Source organism: Podarcis gaigeae, assembly GCF_964106915.1.
Source record: "Podarcis gaigeae genome assembly, chromosome: 12".
NCBI classification, from domain to species: Eukaryota; Metazoa; Chordata; class Lepidosauria; order Squamata; family Lacertidae; genus Podarcis; species Podarcis gaigeae.
In genome coordinates this window covers 23,542,044-23,566,231 of record NC_139688.1, presented here as the reverse complement: position 1 = coordinate 23,566,231, position 24,188 = coordinate 23,542,044, and the positions used below count along the sequence as shown (strand labels likewise).

The window sequence follows — 24,188 nt, the reverse complement described above, 5'->3', positions numbered from 1 at the left end:
ATTATCTACCACCATATATTAAGCAAATTAATATGTGCACAAGCAACACAATAACATTTAGTGTAACGTGCAGCTAGTTTAATAATTCAAGCATTTACATTTTACCCCTGGAGGAAAGTGTTTCTATCTCTCTAACAGCAGCTGAGTGTCAGCCTCCACTCTTAAACATGCCAGGAGTTTTTTTAGTTGTTGTAAAAATAAACTGGTGCTGTGGGGAAATCACTAGAGAAAGAGTTTTAATAGGGCAACCTAATCAAGACATATTTGGGGTCTTTGTACATTTTATTAATTGGGGTTCCATACCCTACTGCTGTGGGTTAAACCACAGAGCCTAGGGCTTGCTGATCAGAAGGTCGGTGGTTCAAATCCCCGTGACGGGGTGAGTTCCCGTTGCTCGGTCCCAGCTCCTGCCAACCTAGCAGTTCGAAAGCACGTCAAAGTGCAAGTAGATAAATAGGTACTGCTCCGGCAGGGAAGGTAAACAGCGTTTCCATGCGCTGCTCTGGTTCACCAGAAGCGGCTTAGTCATGTTGGTCACATGACCCAGAAGCTGTACGCCTGCTCTCTTGGCCAATAAAGCGAGATGAGTGCCGCAACCCCAGAGTCGGCCACGACTGGACCTAATTGTCAGGGGCCCCTTTACCTTTACCCTACCATCTGAACATCTGCTCCAGTGCTCGGTAGAACTTGGCAGCTACAAGACAGAGCAGTCAGGACTCAATAAAAACTAGAATTAGCCTTGGAACCCCATTTCTTATCTGGGCGCACATATAGTGCATAGATAAAGTACCTGGCACCTGCAAGACGTGTGCTCTGCAACTGAGTTATGGGCCTGTGCAGAGAGCTTTTCCTCCTTTCATATAGCAGCCATGACATCGGTGGAGGAGAATGTGATTCATTTCTTAATTTTCCTGAGATACTAGCCTATAGGGGCTGCTGTCTTCTGCTCTTGGCACTTGGTCCTTTTTCAGCTGTGAAAGATAGGAAAGTGGACTAGGTATGTCAAAACTAAAGAGACTACAACCATAATCTTATGTAATGGTTATAGGGGTTGCTCGTGCGTAAGTTGCCGCCACTCCTGGCTAGGTAGCCTGGTTAAACCTTTTCTGTCTGGACAGCCCTTCACTTTGTGGCTGTTCAGTCGCTAGCAGAATCCGTCAGTGGGCGTTTCTTGAACTTCTTCCAGCAAAGAAGTTCTTTGATGCCAAGTCTACGCCTACTTTCCCTGCGCGGAAGTCTTCTGCGCAGGGTGGGTGTGGGTAGTGGAGGACCTGTGCTCTCCCTGCTGGTCTCCAGCGAAGAGTCCTGGAGCCCTCTCTCCGATTCCCCCATCCGCCCCCCTTTATCCCTGGTGTTACGCTGATTTCCTTCCCCAGCTGATGAGTCCCCTCTCTCCCTGCTTGGCCCTTCTCCGGCATCGCTTGGGAGCCCTGCCTCCACTTCTGGCTCCGATGTCAGTTCCCTGACATCTTAGAGTGGTGGTGATGCACTAGGAGGGCTCTGTATAAATGGTTATTTCATTCAGCCTTAACCTGGGTGAACCATCCTATGAAGCAGCGAATTCTGAATGAACCATATGGAAGTACCCTTAGGTGCTATCTAAAATGAACAGCTCAATGAGCAACATTTTCAAAGTGTAATTAGCTAAAGATAGTTTTATGTGATTTTAAAAAAGTGCACTTATTCCAAACCTTTGACCTAATATTTCAAACTACAGGTAAGTTGGTTACTGCATTAAAACACAATGTGTTAACAAGCAAATTACTAAATTTAAAATGTGTAGAAGGTGGCAGATCTATTATTGACCTGCTGCAAGATAAAATACCAGTTATTTTGCTTTTTATAAGCTTTCTTTTGGGGTTGCGACTTTCTTGCTTTAATTTACAGAACACCCTTTCTGCTTGTGATGCACTGCTGTTTACAGCTGTCGGTGCTTTTGAAAGCATCTGGCTTGATAAGTACAAATATGAAGCTATACAATTCTCTGCATATGCTTAATTTCTAGCTTGCGTTTGGTGACATTAGCTGCGGAGTGGTTTAAATTACTAACATAGTGAAGCTGGATTATTGCATGTTAGATTTAAAAGTGTGTTAGGAAATGAAATAAGGCTCCATGTTGGGAAAGGTACGTATAAATAAGATTTGACGTTTCCCTCTTCTGCCTCCTGGCAAAGCCTCATGCCATTTTGATTTACAGATTATTATCTCTGGGGTTTTGATGAGACTTAAAAGTCGCCTCTCATGCTCTAGAAAAATCCACAAAGCTCATTGGTACAGATTCAAACCAGCCCCTGGCGCTAGATAGTATTATTATTTTTAAACAGAAAGGCAGACTCTGGCTGCCTATGAGATCATCAGAAAGATAAAAGCCTAAAAGCTCATCCAAGTTATGCCCTTGGCCCTCCTGGAAATTAACTTTCTGGTGACAGCCTGAATATGTAAACCTTAATAAATAAGCTATTGGTTTGAAAAAAAGAATCTGTCCTACTTCATCTTGTCACTTGCAGCCTATATTGGATTGCATTTTTGTGTCACCTTATCTTTTCCCCCTTATTCCTTTTCTTACTGCCACAAGTTCATATTCATGCTATGCTTATCTTCGTCCATTCCTGCCATTCTCAGCGACTGGAACAGTCTGTCTTTCACTCAGCGCAGATGCCGTTCCTCCTTCTAAAAACCTTGCTCCAATCTACCACGGGCTCCTGGCTGCAGTCAGATCATTCATTTATTTTAAAAAAAACTTAAATTTCTAGTGCATTACTGTACAGAAGTCTCTTAATGTTACAAATAATAGACCAAAAGAAAAAGCCAAACACCATGGCCTTAGATGAGACTATAAAACTATTTTATAGTTCACAAAGACAGGCAGCCATGAAGTTGCCCAATAATGTAGACCTACTCACAGTGTGCTCAACCCTTGTGGGCAAAGACATGAGGAATGACAGGGGAAGCAAACAAGACACAACAACTTTCTGGGATTAAAATTTGGTCACAACTTTATTGATTAATGGTGTAGATAAGCTTTGGCTTAGGCATTGGGTGTGTATCCATTATCAGCCTCCAGAGGGAAGGCTGAGGATTAGACAGGGCTATGCCTGCCACCTTAAGATGTAGGTCAACAAAGCTGGGCCTCCCCTTGCCACTACTCGAAGTTCTATGGCCCTATTGCTCCCCATGTGGCTTCAGGACAGAAACTTCCAATCAGACCCCTTTACCGGGGAACCCTGAGATCAAACCAGCTTGAGGTCGGGGTAATGCACTAAATCACCCCAGACGCAGAACTGGACTAAGGATTCCATCCACTGAAAGTTGTGGTGATTGCTATGAGGAACAGTGGCGTAGCATGGGTTGTCAGCACCCGGGGCAAGGCAAGTAATTTGTGCCCCCTAACCCCTGGATTTTAGCACTCGAGTGCGAGCGTGCCCCCCCAGATGTTGCAGCCACCCCCCTGCACCCCCACGCTACGCCACTGGGGCTGGGGGCGAGCGAAGGAGCCAAGGACCCCCCCCTTAAGGCTCAGCAGGAATTTATTAAATTTATTATTTGCGGAGCCCCCGCGGGCCGAGGCAGCCGAAGCCCCCTCCCCTCGGGCACCTCCCCGCCCCCTCCTCTCCGTGGGCTGTAGGTGGAGCCCGCGCTGCGAGGCGCTCCAGATCCGGGCTTGGCGAGCGCCTCTCCTCCCCCCGGCCTGGTCCGGGGGCTTCCAGCCACGCTCCGTCCTTGCCCGACCCCCCCCCCCGCGGCTGAGACTTGCGCTGAGAGCCGGAGCCAGCGGCACCCCCTTCCGCCGGGAGACCCTCGCCCACCCGCCGGCTTCCTCTTGGAGGGTTTTGGGGAGAGCAGGGTGCGGCGAGGCCCCTCGGAGCTCCCCTCCCTCCCAGTCAGCAGAAGCAGCCGCCGCCTGTGGCTGGGCCGAGGGGGTGGCGGCGTCGGCGGGTGCGAAGGCTGCCCGTGCCCGGCCAGGCGTTGGTGGCGGCGTCGGCACTGCTGCAGCGGCTGCTCCTCCTGCGAGCAGTGAGTGGAGCGCAGCCGTGGCGGCGGTGGCCGCGGTGGCCGCGCGCGCTAGGGCGCAAGGCTGGCGGTGGCGGCGGGGAGCCCGGCGGAGGAAGGAACTTGTCCCTTCCCTCTGGACTCGCGCCCCCCCCCCCGATGTTGCGCCCGGTGCGGCTGGCACCCCTGGCACCCCCCATGCTACGCCACTGATGAGGAAAAACCCCAAACAGGCCCGGCCCCAAAGACCGTGACTACCTTAAACCACAGCAAGGGTTTTTTTTACTGGTGTCTAAAGAATAACATGTAGGGTGGGCAACTGGGTTGCTCTTCTGTTGACTCCAGTGGCGTAGCGTGGGTTGTCAGACCTGGGGCAAGGCAAGTAATTTGCACCCCCTAACCCGTGGATTTGCACCCCCTAACCCGTGGATTTGCGCCCCCTAACCCATGGATTTGCGCCCCCTAACCCTAAGCCCCAGATGTTGCACCCGGTGCAGCCGGCCCCCCCTGCACCCCCCACGCTACGCCACTGGTTGACTCAGCTGAGGATCCGCAGCACAGCCATCTTTTATTCCCTGGCAGCGGACCGTAGTGAAGACTTGCTCCCTCCAGTCTGCTGCCAAAGCTCTACCCACCCAAGGCCCTGAATAGGTGAAAATTCAAATTGCTCCCTTGGCAGGCTATCCCAGGAGCCATCGTGGCTGGCCACACAGCAGCCCAATGATTGGCCGTGAGGGCAAAGGGGGGGTGTCCATGATGGGCCACAACCAGAGGCCCCCCAAACTGGATAAGCACCACCTGTCAAACCACTGGTCTATTCATCACAGAACTGACTACTGTGTCAGGGGGAAAGATGGGATATAAATATTATAGCAACAACACTCTGCAAGTGGCATTCCAACATCTCAAACAAAGAAAGGTCTCTCTCATCACCTGCTACCTGATTTTTTAAACTAGACAAGTCAGGGATTAAACCTTGAATGCAAAGAATGTGCTCTGTGTGCACAAACATGTTTAGGGCTTTGTTAGCCGAACATTTTAGAGGAACTTAATATCATTTAAAATGCCTCATGCAACATAAAACTTATAAAAGATTTTATTTCTAAAAGCAAAATAATTGTGCGGTACTATCTCTACCCAAAACAGTAGCTATAATATCTGGATAATTATGAGAACTTTCGCCGTCTTATAAAATCCATCATATGAAAACTGGAAACCATAGAATCTAAGTGCATGACATCATGAAAAGGATCAGCAGGGTGAAGGCATGTGTAATGTCTGCTTCAGTATTATTTCATGTCTCATCCTAGCCCTACCACTTACAAATCAGACAGGGTCAGGAAGTAACAGATTAATGCTTTTTTCCATCAAACTGCAAAACACTATGCTTTTCATTAGCTAAATCTAGGGCATTTGTTTAAGTATTAAATTAATGTTCTCAAAATAAAGTTAATACTATGGATTTACAGCTCTGTGTAAATGTACCGTCTGCATTCACACATAACTCTTAAGCCGTTGATTGTTTTAACCATGCTTTGTTCACAGATAAGCAAACAAGCCAAAGCTTAGTTTTCCAAGGCTTGATTTGTTTTCTAGCTGCTCCTGCCTATAGCTTGGTGAGCATCTAGAATGAGGTGGCCAAACAAACCAAGCCTATGGGTTGGGGCATAATGCCAAATCAGAGTTTAAACAATCCATGGTTCATAAGCCAACAACAAACCTTGACTTCACATTGTGGTTTGTTCACAGAATAAAACCCAAGGTTATTCTGTTCAGTTGGGTTAGACATTGAAACAAATCACAGTTTGGTGAAACAATGTATGGCTTTGCATTATAGGTGAACCAGGCCAGACTCTTCATCATGTTCCTTGGAGCACCTCAGGATTCCTCACTCAGACACACAAATCCCATTTCTCAATTATAGAAGCACAATGAACTTGTTGAAATATTAGGAAAACTCTTTCCTCCATCACCAAACTCATTTATGCCATTGATAACATGCCTTTTATCCGTCAATGGAAAGACAAAACAGTCCAGTTTGCAAACTATGGCTTAGTGCAAACAAGCAGGTTCCCAAAATAAAATTATTGCCATGGTTTGGTTTAGCCCTACCTTTTAATCTTGAATAATCTTTGGCTATATATGATGTCAGGCAATGGACAAGTGGGAAGCCCTTCTCACCAGTCAAATGTGGCCCGCAGAGAGTTTATCTGGTCAAAAGGACTTCTCCACCTCTATTCTGTAATCTAGTTTTACACTACCCTAAAACACAAAACCAACTCATTTGGAGGAGCTTATATAAAGCCCTTATTATGGTTGAATAAAATCATTATCATGGTTGGGATCAGTCTCTTCTGAGAACACAAATATTTGTCTCACTGGTTGGACTGGAAATGTCTGTTCCTAAATGCTCCTAAAGCAGAAGTAAACATTAGAATTTTCCTGGGGATTTTCCTACTAGTCAACAGTTGCTCTATTGATAGCTTTGCTGATCTGAAGAATGACAGACTAGGCTACTAGCTTCCCCTCAGTTATTGCCACAGATCCTCAAATATTTGATGAACAGTTAAAATAATAGTGACAGCCCTTGAGATATTTGAAGACGGCTTTCATATCTCCTATATTTCTCCTCTTACACAGGCAAAACATACCCAACTCCCTCAACCATTCCTCATAAGGCTTGGTTTCCAAACCCTTTATAATCTTGGGCATGTTCTTGTGCATGCCTTCCACTTGTCAATATCCTTCTTAAATTTTGGTGCCCAGAACTGGACATAGTACTCCAGGTGAAGGTCTGACCAAGACGGAATAAAGGTAAAGGTAAAGGGACCCCTGACCATTAGGTCCAGTCGTGGCCAACTCTGGGGTTGCGGCGCTCATCTCACTACACTGGCCGAGGGAGCGAGCGTACAGCTTCCGGGTCATGTGGCCAGCATGACTAAGCCGCTTCTGGCGAACCAGAGCAGCGCACAGAAACGCCGTTTACCTTCCCGCCGGAGCGGTACCTATTTATCTACTTGCACTTTGACGTCCTTTCGAACTGCTAAATTGGCAGGAGCAGGGACCGAACAATGGGAGCTCACCCTGTGGCGGGGATTCAAACTGCGGACCTTCTGATCAGCGAGTCCTAGGCTCTATGGTTTAACCCACAGCGCCACCCGCATCCAAGACGGAATAGAGCGGTACTATTACTCCCCTTGAATGCTTTGTCCATTGTTACTGTTGCTTATTCCCTTTTGCTAATACATTTCATAATAGCCCCCAAGTACCCACTCAGAATAGCTTTAATGGAATTATACCCACAGTATTGATGTCAGAAAACTAAATATATGAACAAAAATAGGCTGAAATACACACTAAAGTAGAGAGTCCTTAAATACTTCTCTATTGAAAGAAGAGCCCTGCATAGAAACATCTCCATCTGCCAATCAGACAGAGAGGTATGCTAAAAAATATTTCTCAGCACCACTGGTGCACAGATTGACAGGGCCAAGGACACAAACCACAGGAAGAGTGGTAAATGAGATTGCAGGTCAATATTTTAACTTCCTGCCCTTTTTTGGTCAATCAGTGAACCACATGTGTCCCCCCAGATGTGTCTGCTCCTTGGGCCTCACAAATTGCCTCTCCGCCAACCAGGCAACAAGCTACTCAAGTAAGCAGACCTTTTGCTACATTGAAGAATACAGCCCACAAGAGTTTATTTACTCAAGTTTGGATACGTTGCATCTGCTGTGTTGGCAAGTCATTAACAATTTCTAGGATTGTAAGAAATGATACATTATATTATATCCTCTCTCATATTCAGTAGCGTTTTCTCTTAAACATTTACAAGATCTACAGTTCAGCTGGGAGACAATGCTACATTCAAAATAAATGCAACAGCATTTTCTAGTATTCTACAACTTCCTTAGGTAACAACATCTCTTAAAATACTCCTATTTAAAATCATATTTTCATCCTACATATAAAACACAGGTATACAATGAAGAACCTCAAGCATGCCTAAGGAGGCTTATATTCACTTAAACAGAGCTATGGTGAAATACTAACACTCCAGTGCACTTTTTATTTCAGATTTTACCCAAAAGTAGACATACAACCTACTGTTGGTTTCCCTGCCTTCTGTCCCAATAAGCATCGGTCCCAATAAGCATCAGTCTATGCTGGATTTCTCCTTTCCAAAGTACCCCCCCCCCGACTAATATTTGCATACTAATGCTGTAGTAAATCCAACTTATTTATAAGAAAACACCATTATGACCTCTAAAAGTAAAAGCACACCATATTTTGTTTTAACAGATTCACAATAGGCCCCCCCCCCATTATCATCTAAGAAAACTCACTTTTCTCTAACAATGATCTTCCTGTAGTGTAATTTATATTGCATTTTGCTATACCGTATCTTGCAGCAACCTTAAAATCTCATCCCTGTCATACTTTAAAAGGAAGGTGTTCTGGCCATTTAACCCTGCTACAAAGTGTATCAAAGAATCAAGACTAATAAACAAACAAAACAACGCTGGCGCATTCAAAAATCTCCATTCGAAGTAGAAGAATGACTAGGAATCCAGTATTATTCATCTATATTTCAGCATTTTAAACACAACAGAAATGCTTCCCCAGTCACCAGGCAGATGATGAATCATAAAAATGCAATAAATAACGCCAAGGCCAAGGCAGGCATAGCAAGCTAGCAGCTGGAGAAAAAAACATTTTGCTTTCTCCACCTTCCTCTTTTGCATGTTCCATTATGCTCCTCATAAGCTCCTTTGCTGACCTTGAGGAGAAAGGTAGGAGGACCTTTCTGTGTGTATGGCACACACAGGCAGGTAAGAGGGCAGCACATTCCAAAGATGAAGCTTTTTCAGGACATCCTACCTAATTCATGCTCTCTCTCCCCCTTTAATCCACTTTGAATAGCAGTTCAGGTAGTTCAAAAAGTTCACAAGCGTTAGGCAAGTAATACATACAAAAGTTACTATGTCCCTTACTACTACAAGCTTGCCAATTGGCAGAAAGACATTCATATCTGCACTTCAGTCCCTGTTCATATAAAAATAGCCGACCTTGATGTTAAAGGGAGAGCTGCGTGAGATTCAACTGACTGACTGTTCTGTGCAACAGAATGCCTTCAGAAAAAGTTAAGTTTATAAAATCCCTGGAAGGAGTCAAACAGCCAAAGCAAGCTAACAAGTAAAGATGCAAGCTGTTCACGCTACAAGCAAGATGCAGTACTCAACATATGCAACCGCTCTGGCCAAAGTGAGAATTATCTGAATAATTCAAACACGTTGCCAAAATATTCTGCTCCTACTTCTCTGCTAAAGATTAAGGCATGCAATACTATTTTAAGTAAAAACAAAATTGAAGAATATTTCATACAACTCCCTTAATTCTTTCCTGTTATAAATGTAAGATGATTTCTGTGCATTTTATAACTATTAGGCCTTTAAAAGAATTTTATACAGCTATATCCAAAGATCTCAAGGTAAAACCTCAATAAAAATGCAGAGTCCACTACAATTAAAAATTAAAAAAATATTTCAACCCATCATAAAACTGTAAAAAGGTAAAGGTAAAGGACCCCAGTCCAGTCGCAAATGACTCTGGGGTTGCGGCACTCATCTTGCTTTACTGGCCAAAGCAGCCAGTGTTTGTCTGCTTCCACAGACAGTTTTTCCGGTTTATGTGGTCAGCATGACTAAGCTGGCAAAACCAGAGCAGTGCACAGAAACGCCGTTTACCTTCCCGCCGGAGCAGTACCTATTTATCTACTTGCACTTTGACGTTCTTTTGAACTGCTAGGTTGGCAGGAGCAGGGACCGAGCAATGGGAGCTCACCCCATCATGGGGATTCGAAACGTCGACCTTCCGATTGGCAAGCCCTAGACTCTGTGGTTTAGACCACAGTGCATCCTGCATTCCTGAAACTGTAGCCATCACTTAATCTGTTAGTTGCTCTGAAAGGACTAACCAAGTTTTAAATGGGCATCTGGATGTAAGCAGCATAGTCACCAGCTATATTTCTGAGGCAGGGAGTTTCATAAGTAGGGCATCATCAAACCATGCTGGGTTTGACACCTAATGGCACAACACCAAGAGAGGCCTCTCTGGCAGATCTTAACATCTGTGCAGGACTCCTTCAAGTATCCAGGTCATTCAGTCATCTGGCTAGATCTGCTTGGCGTTCAGTGCCTTCCACACGCTGTTTGATGGGTTTTTTGGCTTGTTCGTACCCAATGCCAAGTAGGATCTGTGGCGTGAAACCTAGAGTTGTCATTATGTAGGGATGCCATACGTCCTGATCTTCCTGGACATTACTGGGATTTCAAAGGCAGAATTGACATCCAGGGTGAATCGCTTTGGGGGGCGTTTTTGTAAAACGGGGTTTGAAATATGGCAACCCAACCTATGAGGTAAGGTTGCAGTGTTTAGGACTTTTTAGTTCAGAGAAAAAAACTAATAAGAGGGGACAAGATAGAAGTTTATAAAAGTATACATGACATGGAGAAAGTGGAGAAAGTTTTTCTCCTTCTCTCATAACACTGGAATTTGTGGTCCCCAATGAAGTTGGTTGTTGGAAGATTCAGAACAAGATAAAAGGATGCATTTCTTCATGTAGCACTTAGTTAAGCAATGGAACTCACTCCCTTGGGAGATAATGATGGCCACCAACTTGGAAGGCTTTGAAAGAGGATTGGACAAATTCATTGAGGTTAAGGCTATCAATAAGGGACGCCGGTGGCGCTGTGGGTTAAACCACAGAGCCTAGGACTTGCCAATCAGAAGGTCAACGGTTCGAATCCCCGCGACGGGGTGAGCTCCCATTGCTCGGTCCCTGCTCCTGCCAACCTAGCAGTTCGAAAGCATGTCAAAGTGCAATTAGATAAATAGGTACCACTCCGGCGGGAAGGTAAACGGTGTTTCTGTGTGCTGGTCTGGTTCGCCAGAAGTGGCTTAGTCATGCTGGCCACATGGCCCGGAAGCTGTACAGTGGCTCCTTTGGCCAATAAAGCGAGATAAGTGCTGCAACCCCAGAGTCGGTCACGACTGGACCTAATGGTCACGGGTGCCTTTACCTTTACCTAACTCTATCAATGGCTATGCTCTGCCTCCATGGTCAAAGGTAGTAATGCTTCCAAATATCAGCTGCTGGAAACCACAGGAGAGTCCTAATGTGCTCAAATCCTGCTTGCTGGTTTCCCATAGGCATCTGGGTGGCCACTGTGAGAATAAGATGCTGGACTAGATGGGCCACTGGCCTAACCCAGAAGGAACTTATTACGATCTTGTTGCAATGGATATTATTTTTGTTGTGCAATAACAGAACAGGGATTGGAAACCTCCAGGCTACAGATGCAGTCTAAAACCAGATTTGACCAGGCCCTCTTGGTCTCTTCCAAACCTTAGCTGTTCAGCAGGAAACAGACAAGAGGGAAAGTGGATTTGGTTTTGTGCAAAATGTACAATTGTGATTCCATCTTCAGTAAGAGCTGCTGCAATATCAAGGCAGCAAGGAAATATCTCAGCAGACTTGCTTTTGCTTCAAATATGCAAAAGATAGTCGATGCATTTTGCAGCTGCATGCATGCAATTTTCCAGATGCAATTGCTTTCCACAGCCATAATGCAGGGCTTGCAACATAGCTGTCTGCATTGGCTTTAATAACATCATTTTGCAGGTATTACTGAGTACTTTTTGCCTTTTTTGCATAGTCAGGATAACTAAAGTGTGTTGGAGCATTTCTATTTGTTTTTTTCAGAAAATAAAAAGTAAAACTTGAACAATGTTTCTAAGAACATGTTTCTAAGAACCTATTTCTGTTTTCATGGGAAATAACTGTTTGTATGTGTGACTATGTGTGGGTCCAGCCCCACCCACTTTTAGAATACAGTTTTCCACTAGAGCAGGCATTACTCTAGTGCAGGCATGGCCAAACGTGGCCCTGCAGCTGCTTTGGGACTACAGTTCCCATCATCCCTGACCACTGGTCCTGTTAGCTAAGGATGATGGGAGTTGTAGTTCCAAAACAGCTGGAGGGCCAAGTTTGGCCATGCCTGCATTAGAGTAATGCTGGCCTTGGACCAAAAAAGCAGAAACACACCAACTCCAGAATACAGAATATTCTCAGTTCTTAACACCACCACATTGGGGCCAAAACTGGCTAGAAATGAAGCTGCAAGGAATAATCAATTAACTGGCTGGATTAATAGATTAAAACCTATAGAATGACTAAAAAGGTGTCACATCTGAATAACTGGGCATGCGAGAGAAATATTAATATATTGATACAACTATTTCCTGGTGCAAAGTGTCACCTTACCAAATGCATCCCCCCCCCCACCCTTTGTTTTCTTCTGAGATGATTCCCATTATGACACACATCACCATTTAAAAAATATTTTTAGCCATATTTAAATGTATACACAAATTTAACTGATCATTAAATTTTATTTAAACAGGCAATAGTCCTTTTAAAAATTAAGAGTTTGAATCCATCTGTACTGTGAAAGAGCCAGATTTAAAAGAAACGTTGACATTGGTTTCCAAATGAGCACAGTTGGCTTCAGTTGCTGTGGTTTTTATTTATAGTAGGAAAGCTGTAGCATTTGCATCCTGAAGGGCAAATTATCTAAAGATTAGCAGATAGACATTGAAGGGGAGAAAAACACCTTTATGCTTCCTTTTACTCTCCATCAAATAAAGGAACTGGGATCTGTCATTGCTGCATAAAGGGGACATCAGTGCACAGGTCAATCTTCACTTCTCCTTTTAAGCATGGAGAAGTATGTGTATGCATGAGATTAGAATTTTGGCTAATTAATCTACCAATTAAATGCATTATAGCTTTCACTCCTAATAAGCATCTGATATGCATGGAAGCTAAGATACAAACTACAGCACATTCTAGTTCTGAGCTTCCCCCTAATCAGAGGACCACCCAACACAAATTTCCCCCATAGCTGGCAATGCACTCTTTTTTCTCCAGAGTTACATACTTTTGATTTGTGGACCTTTTAGTAATATCAAAATTATGTAAGTCCTACCACACACTCCAGTATGAAAAGCTAAACGCCTACCAAACTGAATTGCTCAGTGATTCCAAGCATTATTATTTTTTTACCTCATCATCACATCATGCAATTCATGAGTATGGATGGTATGTAATTATTAGGCTCCAGAAACGCAGCCCCATTTTGTTTCATTTTTGCTTTCATGCCTATTTTCAATCCAGTAGAATCTATTAGAATAGGAACTCATGAATCCATTCATTTCTCAAAGCTGCATTGGGTTATTTAGTACTTTAGGAGATCAGTATGAACATCACTTGAAGAAGGTAAAGTAAATTGCTTAAATAATGCTCTGCAGTTTCCAAATGGTGCTATGGACCTTCATTTAACATCTTTGCTTGCCAATTCTCCCTGCAATCTGTTTTATCAATTTCAGAGCACAGCTTATGCTTGAGCAAGTAAACAGGTTGCACAAATGTGCCAACAATTCTAATTATAGGGATTTTTTTTAAGTGTACAGTTAAAGCCAGAAACCGTGCACAGTACATCACCATCAGCAGATAGTGAATTTAGTTGTTGATATGGCTAGCTGTGGTCTAAGAAACTTTCCAGTGCAATTTCCCTACAAGAAGCATATTGTTCTTCATATTTACAAATATGTAACTCTCAGAATGATAAACAGAAAAGCGCGCGCACACACACACAAATGCAGCATTTCTGAAAATGTCAAATACTAAAAAGACATGCTGAGGCTAAAAATTCGGTGGTGGGGGAGAAAAACATCTGTTATCTGGGTTTGATGGGAGTTGTAGTCCAAAACATCTGGAAGACACCAGGTTAAGGAAGGCTGGCTTATACACTTTGGGGAAATGAGTCCATAGTGTAAAGGAATATGGGTGCCAACTTAAATAAAATATTGGGGAGGTAGGTAAGCCTCATCCTGCATAATTGATCACATGACATGGTGCGCGCACACCATTTGAATAGCAATGCCCATCAGCTTGAGGGAGGGGAACACCCCTTGGCCCCTAGGGGTTGGCTCCTATGCAAAGAAATGTTTTCGGTGCTCCCAAAGGCTTGTGCAGAGTTTTACTCTTTCTTTCTTTTCATCCTTTCAACAGCAGGTCCCTCTGTCATAACACAAATTAAAAACAAAACAAAGAAAACAATTTCTCTCTTGAGTTTCTCAAAGTGGTTTGCCACATGGGCTGGGGTTTGTCTTTCAAGAACCACGAAGCCATTTGATTTCATAGAGCTCATTGCATGATTCACTGGATGTGGCGAAGTGGACTGTGGCCCATGAAAGCTTACGCCATATTAGAGCCAGTGTAGTATAGAGATTAAGAGTGATGGGCTAAGACCCTGGAGACCAGGGTTCAAATCCCTGCTCAGTCACAGTCTCCCAACCCAACAACCACAGGGTTGTTGTGAGGAATAAATGGGAAGAAAGAGAAAGAGAACCATATACGCCAACTAGAACTTCTTAGAGGAAATGTGGGACATAAATGTAATAAATAAATAAATGAGTTTTGATCTTTACTAAGTTTTACCCTGCAATTTGTTATATATGTAATAATGGATTTCATTTAAAGGGGTGGCGTAGAATTATGCAACCATCACAATTTCCAGTACTGACCTATGCCCTTTGACATCTTTGAAATTAAATTATAAGGTGTGCCTTCAGTCTATGTCAGCAGAGGAAAACTACCTAACAGCAATGCCATTTAGCCCAAATTCTTGGAGGTTGTTCAGTACCTATTGCCCAGAGACAGATAATAGGCATGCTAAGTGCAAACGGATGCCATTTCCCCACCACCACCAGTACAAGGACAGTGTTGTCTTACCTTGGGCCAGGAACGCAGGGTGATAACATCATCTGTGGTGATAACATCATCTGTGGTTTTGCTACTTTCTCCAGTCAGCAGGTGGAAGCAATCTAGTAAGTTCTCCAGTGACAGCCCATCAACCAGTACTACCTAAGAGCAATCCAATGTTTTTAGGAAACAATCAAGGGTGGGTGTGCGTGTGCACCTTTAGTAGATATCCTCTTTTTATATTTAAGCGAGGAGTAGATATCCTCCTTTTATATTTAAGCAGACTGAAATATACTTTCATTATGAAAGTATCTAACATACCCCGCAAAGAATACCAATTACAGGGGACGGGGTGTAGAATGGTCCTGATCATGCAATGTGAATGTACACCAAGCACAGAGACAGATTTGAGGCCCCCAAGTCAGCGTGTGTTCTCTCTCCTCAGCAGAATAGATGTGAATATTTTAGATCTGGAATATTGAAAAAAATAATTTATGAGCATCTTAAATCACACCACACAAATTGAAAAATGCACAGGCAATTTAAAATGGCCATCCAACCATGGAAAGGTGAACCAAAATGTCTAAAACTTGTCATTAAAGAGAAGCAGTTAATTTATTTAATTTTCCTAGAGCAATCCATACAAGACACTGAGTTTGTGACTGCCATGACAACAGAATCCTATCAAGCCTTTGATTCTGCTTCTGTGAGAGCTTCTCTTCAAAGCATTCCCATTCCCACTGACTTCTGGAGGCATTGCTTGCTTGAAAAATTGCATCTTTCAATAGGAGGTTGGCAGGCTCTTTACAGCATACAAATGGACACCCTCTCGTGGTAAATTTCCATCTTGATATGTCATACGCTAGCCTGCTTACCATTCATATTTTATTAGTATTTTTCTGAACAGCAGGAGACATGAAACTTGATCTCAACCATGGTTAGCATTAACATCAGTGAAAATACAGTATAATACTGATAGCTCTGAAAAGAGAAAGGAAAGGAATTTATGGGGGGGAGGAGAAGGAAGGAGCTTATAAACAAACCACACGCTTCCCATGTCCCACAGCACTTTCTTATACATTTCTACTCAGAAGCAGTTCCATTGCATCTGACTGGGTTTCCTCACCCACTCTGGGCAGCTTCCAGGAAAATATAAAAACACAACATCAGATATTTAAAACTACCCTATACAGAGCTGCCTTAAATGTCTTCTAAAAGTTGTATAGTTATTTATCTCCTTGACATCTGATGGAAGGGTGTTCCACAGGGTAGGTGCCACTACTGAGAAGGCCCTATACCTTATCTCCTATAATTTTACTTTTTGCAGTGAGGGAACTGCCAGAAGGCCCTTGGAGCTGGACCTCAGTGACTGGGCTGAATGATGGGGTTGGAGACACTCCTTCAGGTATACAGGACCAAGGCCAGTTAGGACTTTAAAGGTCAACACTTTTAATTGTGCTTGGAAATCTACCGGGAGCCAATGCAGTCTTTCAGGACAGGTGTTATATGGTCCCATTGGCTGCTCCCAGTTACCAGTCTAGCTGCTGCATTCCGGATTAGTTGTAGTTTCCAAGTCACCTTCAAAGGTAGTAGCCCCACGTAGAGCGCATTGCAATAATCCAAGCGGGAGATAATCAGAGCATGCACCAGCTGGCTTACCAGACACCTGTCCTGGGCACAGAATTAACCTGCAGGTGTGCATTTGTACTGGGTTCAATGTTATAGTCTGAACTTACAGAATGAGCTCCTCTGTCACCCTTATTTATTTCTGATCCGAGACCTCCATTATCACTCAAGAATCTTTTACAAAGTGAAGCAAGTATGATATTACTGAAGCATTTAAGTAGTAAGTCAATCCTAGCTACAAATAGGAAATGTTGTTCCTGTATGAAAATTTAAATTTTATTATTTTTATCACAGAATGTTGCCCCATTCACTTAGCTTATTTACTGAGTCCAGATTCTCCTTCTCAAAAAGTATTCTGGAAAGGTTATTTAAAAATAGGTACTTACAATACCAGTATACCTTTTGCAGAACCAGTCTTTCAGAAAGCTGTATGCAGTATGGGTAAGAATTAGTTATTTAAAATAATAATAATAATAACCCTTACCTTGTGTGGTGGATGACCCTTGCTCTGAAAAGCATGGTCAAAATTAAAGGGTTCAGGAACTCAGACCAGACCAAATTTCATAAAATCATACATAGACTTTACTAAAACAAGACTCTACAAGAGAGAAAAACTCCAAATATTCACACAGATTAAAATAGCTCAGAAGGTTAAAAAAAACAACTAACTTATTCAGCTAATTAGCATAAATGCTTACACTTAAATCTCAGTAGGCTGAGCAATGGAAGAAGATGCTGTCAAAAGCCCCAATAGACGCTGACCTTGGCTGGTTAGCTACCAAGAGCTCCCATCAATCCAGGTTTTATGGGAACTTAGACCATGGGTGTTCACCTCTTCCACCCAAATACCTTGTGACACCGGTCTTGAAGCCTTAAAGGGAGGCAGCTGCATGTAAGCTCATTATTTCTGAGGTTCTAACCCATTCCCATAAACCAGACTTAAAGGGGCGATATCACCACACCTTCAGAACTTCACAACAACACATCCCCAAAAGCAAGATGCAAATTGTGGAATGCAAAATCATGTGAACTACATGGCCAGAAGTCTTGTTTTATAGTCCTGAGCAGTATAAAGACTATTTGCTGTGAAAAGAGATGTGTTTTAATTTGTCCCAATAACCAAATGGTATGCATGCTTGTTTGGAAAACAATTATTTAAAATCAACCCTTTTTCTTGGCAATTTCAATCATGTTTTAGTCAATACAACTTAGCTGTGTGGTATACCTAAAGGAAGTTAAAATAAGAATTAGATGAAATAATATACTGAATTCAATTGCAAATGCACTATAAGGCACCAGTTTTGAGTTTTGCATACCAGATGCAAGTAAGACAAACATTGCTACAGAGCGCTTTGTAAAATAGCAGATAGCATGGCTGGGTGGAGGCACTTACAGAAGGACGAGGTGGAAAGGAAGGAGGTGTGGTGCAAACGCACTGGCAGGGGTGCCAGATTAGCTCCGGCTTGTGCATTTTCACCATGTCCCTGCTGCCTCGCCTCTCCCATTTCTGGTAAGCAGTAGTGACTTACCTACCAGGAGGTCAAGGAAGCACTTGTGTCCACTTCTGCTCTCCAGGACATCAGGGGGGAAAAATCAAGTGCACACTGGAAAATTTTCAGTGCAGATTATCCTAATCTGCACAGGATTTTTTTCGAAGAAAACTCACATCACTGATTGAGCATGACCCACATTACATATTAAAGCCAAGAGTTACAGACATGGCAAAGAGAAGCAAAACCATTAAAGTAATTCTGCAAGATGAAGTTACCTGGAAATTTGGTTTATTGCTTTTATCCTGCACATTACATGAAAGCAGAAAGGTGCCTATTTGCAAGAAATTGTTTCTCTAAAGGAATGAATATTTTGTAAACAGTAAGTCCACCTTTAATTGGTATGGAGAGGGGAAACACACACCACCATTGTGCTGCACAAGCAACACAAAGCTTTGAACTCAGGCACAACAAACACAAAAGCATAAAACAATTCCAGTCCCCACATACATACAAACTCACACCTGGAAACATTCTCTCGGATCCAACCATGCCATTTCATTTGTGCATCACGTTTCTGATCTACTATCAATGGGCCACATACGTTACTAATTTGCTCCTGAGTCCTTTTCAGTCTTTGCAATTCTGGTGTGTCAGTTACAATGCTGAAACCTCTTCCTTTGCTTTCCTCAAAGTCACGTTTGTATTTGACCTATCAAACAGAAAACAGAGAAAATTATTTTCACTATATACTATGCCACCAAATGAAGCTTTGGGTGAACAAAATGCTGCCAACACCTTAGCACATCCTACTTTCATTTAATCAATGGAACAGTTTTACCGCAGGCATTCTTAGCACGCAGAGCTGGTTGATCATGAAGAAGGGCAAAATAAACGATGGCCACATCATCTGCACACCACAAAATTCATCTAAATGTCTCTAGCTGGTCATGGTGATATTTTGGGTCTAGAAAGGGCACCTGAAGCCATTCATGTTTTATTAGATACTATGGTAAAGCACAGTATTTACTTCTTCCAGTTCTCCAAACTATGCTAGACTTCAACCAATATTGGTCCGACTCAACAGCATGTATCTCGATATACACTGTCCAATATAAGGATCTAACTGAAATCAAGGGAATTTACTTTCTTATTCATTAGTGATCATTGTTTCAGAGGATGAAGAGCATGGGATACATCCCACTGTATGTAACTGCTTCAGGAGAAACCAGGTTTTGTGTTCAGTTTAGTCACATGCCAGATGGAACTCTTAGACAGTGCAAGAAATGGTTGAAATATTTCAGAACATAAAGGAAAGCAAAAGTAAATACTGTGGCCTTGTTGGCCATGGGTGTAGCCAAGGGGGGCAGGGAGGGGCAACTGCCACCCAATCAATAAAAATACGTAGCAAACAGAGGTTCTGCCCCCCCAATACTGGCTACGCCCATGTTGTTGGCATAACTCAGTAAGCCAAACTATGGCTTGCCTGGACTGTATGATCATGTTGGTTCCCAGAAAGGTGCTTGTACCTGCTGTGCCCCTCTCCAGTCCTTTTAGCTCAATACAGTGTGGTATAGCTGCTAAACCAAGGTTTGGCTTAACATACTGTCTGAACCTAGGCTCATGGTTAAGCTCCCTCCTTCTTAACTATGAGAAAAAAGAACCAAGGAGGAGCGGAGCAGCTGCAATCTCCTCCCCAGGAACCCATGACTTCATGCTAAACCATGGTTTGGAGTAGTATTCTAAGCAAATTTTAAGCAAATGTGTTTTGTATAACCCAATACTTGCAAATCCGATAAAACTCCTCTAAATGAGTTCTGTGAGCTGAAAACCTCACACCAACAGAAAACAATACTGTAGAAAATGGCACCTCCCTACTATAAGCCCATTTATGTTAAAGACAAAAGGCTTAAGCATTTCTGAATAATCAAAAGCAATACGCTTGCCCATAACCTGTGGCTCCTTCATTCACTTTTCTTGACATTTATTACATATAAATGTAACATTATTTTATTACATTTATATACGGCCCTTCAGTCGTATATAAAGGCCCTTTCTCATCGCAGGAAAGTTTACAGTCAACAGAAAAATACATAACAGAATAGCAAACAAAACAACACACACACACACACACACACAGAGAGAGAGAGAGAGAGAGAGAGAGAGAGAGAGAGAGAGAGAGTTTAAAAATGCAGAGATTGTTTAGTTAGCCAAAGGACTAGAAGAGGAATGTTTTCACCTGGCTCTAAACATGTTTCTAGCTCTTGCTTTGCACTTGTGGTACACTGTTTGCATCAGCCTCACATATTTGGGGGGCACATTTTTCTTGAATTTAAATTCCACCCTTGTATGCAAAATATTATTAATAAAATATATGCACTACAGTCACTAAGTAAACTGACTATTTAAAAAAAATTACAAAAACCTACAGCTGCCGCAATAATCACAGAGGATAACATGATGCATCACCACCAAATGGTCAAGAAGTGGGAGGTTCTGTATCATGTAGTTAACTGGGCAAATCTCCCTGTAAATGTTTCTGTGGCCATCTGCAAGGGTTTTGTTGGATAAGAATGGAGAAGCTGTGAACATTCAATAATTAAATGACTGGCAGTTAAAGGATAGGGTAGGTTCAAATTCTTTAAAATATAGAAGCAACAGTAATTAATGGTTGTACAGCATTGTCTCATTTTTCTATGATTTCTGAAAAGGTCAAACAAAAATAAAGAAGTAATGATGGCAAAGGTTGATGCAGCTGAAATCTATCTGGAGCGGTGTATAAAAAAACCTGATATCTGAAAAGGCCAGGATAAAGAATCTTGAAGACAAAATATAACACTTCTTTTTACCTTGCCCATTTCCAAAATACCAAAAGGTAAGCATATAAGATGTTTATATAACTCAAGGCTTTGAACCCATACAGTCATTTAGTGTTACACATACAAGCCTTGAACTTATGTACATCCCCTTCTCCTGCTACTGCACATCTACAAGGAAGACACTGGAAGCTTTCATTTATGTTGTCTGTTAACCATAGTTTATTGTGATGTATCTGGAACGGTGGTTAATATTAACTATGGCTTAAGGCAGGCTGGGGAACCTCCAGCCTGTGGGCTAATATTAGCCTGCCAGAGGGTCCAATTTGGCTTGGCAGGCTGTTTTCTTCAAACCACAGCCATTGGCCCATCAGATTGACAGGGCAACCCTAAGCATGTTTATTTACTTATTAGAGAGTACGCTTAGGATTGCAGCCAAAGGCAGCCCACAATGCCAAACTGGAGCAAACTGAGCATCTTTAGTTTGAGCGAAAAAAGAAATAAAGATGAAGGTATCGGTTTTGCTGTAGTTTAGTTGGAACCTTGTATTGCGTTATATTGTTTTGTTATGGGAAACAAAAAAGGTAACCCCGCTCATGCAGCTGAATATAAAATGAAGGGGAATGGTGGACAAAGCATTTTATTCAAAAAAAAAAAGAAGCGTTTCAATGAACTATACTACTAGAGACACCTAATGTATGCATGCATGTATCTTCACTTCATCATTGCCTAGGAGTGCATGTGCATGCATACACACAAACTAGTTTATTAAAGGAAAGGGAAATGGTGTGCATTAAGGATTCAGGAATTAAGAACACAAACTTCCATAAGCTATACCTGGAAGGAAAGAAACAGAATGACAATATAAGGCATAGGCAAACTGGGATTTTCATACTTTCTCTTGCATTCCATTGTTATTTTGGATAGCCTATTTACAAACAGTTTGCCTTTTATCTGGTCTCCCTCTCTTGTCACAAACGTCCATGGACAGGAGATAGCATATCTGGCACCAGTGACAGACCAGGTGGCATCACTCTCTGTCAACCATCTGCTCTCAGTTTGCTCTTGGTCAAGAGTACTAGTACCAAATGACATTGAAACTGCTAGGAATCCATTTTTTAAAAAAATAAAATGTAAAATGCAAATACAGCCATTAAAAAAGAAAGAAAGTGGGAACATGGAACCAGTGACAAGACAGAAGATGGCCCTTTGTTATAGTTGTGACATTGAAGCAGAAAACACTCTCTAGTTTGGTATTTAACAACTTTGTGTTACAGACATGAAGTACTGTGATTTCTGAATAGTGTTCATGCAACTGAGAAAGCAAGAAAGAGTAAAGTTTACATCAAATGTTCTTTCTAAGCAACAATTCTTATTGTCACATGTGAAACACTCAAGCATCGTGTCCGATTCAGATAACTGAAAAGATAGCAGCATATCGCCGCAAATACGAGGTCAGTACATATGTCTTCATCTAAAACAGCCTGAGCAAGCTAATGGCAGTGTCTGACATTGTCCACCTGCAAACCTTAGTTCAAATTGCCTAGAAGTGAAAGACGAAGACAGTGGACATTTTTTAAGGGAGTCTTGAATAAAGCTAAGCTGCTCTGTGTCTTATCAGTGCCTGGGATGGGAAGAACATGAATGTCACTATGAGTTCCATGGTTGAAGATAGGCAGGGTAAAAACATGTCCTAAATAAATACTCTTTGCACAGAGAGGAAACACTTTACCTCACTGTGGCACTGGCCGCATTTGGGCATTCATCGTCAGCTTCAGGCAAGTGCCACAAGCCACGGCCACATGCTCCTCCCTCACCACTTCCCTCCTCCCACTGCATGCAGATTCAGGTCAAATATCCTGGCTTGAATTAAGCCAGAGTTCCCTGCTATGTCTGAACTAGGTGGATTAATGTCAGAATATTCTACAGAATTGGATAAATTAGAATAGGCTATTGCACATTAGCTTGAAATACACTTCCATTGCATTGTGTGGAAGCACAGCCTTCTATTCCACAACACATGGCTTTAATCTGAAGCATAATAAAGGGCTGAGATTAATGGTATGCATGAATGGAATACAGGAAGCATAAATCACACTTCTTCTGTTTCCACATTGGATTAGCATCGGAAAGGAAGGAACCCAATCCTATTTCTATCTGAATTACCCAGCAAAGGGACTGGTTTTGAAGTGTTACGGGGTTTCCCTGAAAATATAGGGAAGAATCATTTTGTTTCTGAGATAGTTTTAAAATTTGCCCTCTAGTAGACAGTTGCATACTTTCCCCGTATCAAGCTTAGTTAGTTTTATTTTCATGTTTTAAACGTTCAGGTAAACCAAATTATGCATCTTGTGGGCGGATTTTTTAAAAGCGAGTTACTTCAGCCTCTCAAAATATACAGGAAGTTGTTTGTGTATTCAGACGGTGCTGGTCAGGATACTAAAAACTCTACTAGAGCTAAACATCTGCAATAAATGTTCATCATTTCAAAACGAACTAAACACGACAGAACAAAAAATCAATAGCTTTTCAAATCAAGCATTTCACAATCAGTTCCAATTAAGCTTCACGCTGCAGCGTAGAATATATTTACCTGACATGCTCCTTTGTTGTTTTGAGCCATGCTTCAGGCAAATTAAGCACTACAAAATTAGGAAGTCTCACCAGAAATCAATGTTTGTCATTTAATATTAATGACATTCAGGTGTCCTGACTTAATTTAAAAAAAAAAAAATCAGCTTTTTTGAAAATCAAAAAATATGGACTTCTTTAGTAACTAAATATTTTAAAAGCCTAGAGGAAGTCAGAACCTAAATGAGAAGCAACAAAGCAAAAGTTTGACAGACACACAACCTTCAGAGAGGGTGGAGGGGCAAAAATTGTTTAATAGAGAGGAGGGCCATAGCTCAGTGATAGAGCATTCGCTTGAATGGAGGGGGGGCCATGTTTAATCCCTGGCATCTCCAGGTAGGAATGGGAGAGACCCTGGTCTGAAATCCTGGATAGCTGCTGCCTTTCAGTGTAGACAACACTGAACTAGATGGAACAATGGTCAGACTCGATATAAAGAAGCTTCCTGTGTTATGAGAACACCGCTTATTGAACCAAGATAAGACAAACTTTCCTCCATCAAGCAGGCAAGAAGAATTTAATTAGAAAGCTAGCTACTGAACCTGACAAATGTTAGGACTGCACACTTACATGGAAATAAGCCTCACTGAACTCAGGTTGGACAAACTGAATAGAGTTCTTGATTGCATAGGGCTACACACGCATAAGAGCCCCTTTTGTAAATTCATCTGAACGTGTGAATGGGGCTGGCTAGTACAGTCTCACTCCCCCTTACACACACTGAAAATTCTCCTGAAAGGGCAGTCATCCTTCATATAATTTTCTAGGACAATGTTTGATTCAGTTGTGCCATTTTGTTCCTGCCAC

At 42.3% G+C, this 24,188-nt stretch overlaps 1 protein-coding gene and 2 long non-coding RNA genes across 15 annotated transcripts in view; 1 reads left to right on the top strand and 2 right to left on the bottom strand.

Moving 5' to 3' along the window:
- The window catches only part of NEBL (nebulette), a 176,013-nt gene that overhangs the window by 58,764 nt on the left and 93,061 nt on the right, over nt 1-24,188 (bottom strand). For 8 of the 13 annotated variants that reach the window (XR_014556577.1, XR_014556578.1, XM_083704737.1 and 5 more), the window contains exons 1-2: nt 15,161-15,281; nt 14,849-14,976 (exon numbers count right to left, since the gene is read on the bottom strand). Coding sequence is in view for 3 of the 13 variants with exons in the window: in XM_083704730.1 (XP_083560856.1) it covers nt 18,539-18,646 (108 nt within the window). In the remaining 10 variants the exon portion in view is untranslated. Of the gene's footprint in view, nt 1-10,008; nt 10,242-13,980; nt 14,135-14,848; nt 14,977-15,160; nt 15,282-18,538; nt 18,647-24,188 lie in introns of those variants that run through there. The other 5 variants (XM_083704730.1, XM_083704731.1, XM_083704729.1 and 2 more) reach the window with 3 other exon arrangements.
- LOC310828537 lies at nt 2,736-4,634 on the bottom strand. Its single transcript, XR_014557012.1, has 3 exons — nt 4,521-4,634; nt 4,201-4,322; nt 2,736-3,321 (listed from the first exon to the last, which is right to left on the bottom strand). It is a non-coding gene; the product is annotated as an uncharacterized lncRNA (long non-coding RNA).
- Nucleotides 15,447-22,494, top strand: LOC310828138. Its single transcript, XR_014556713.1, has 3 exons — nt 15,447-15,652; nt 20,646-20,809; nt 22,028-22,494. It is a non-coding gene; the product is annotated as an uncharacterized lncRNA (long non-coding RNA).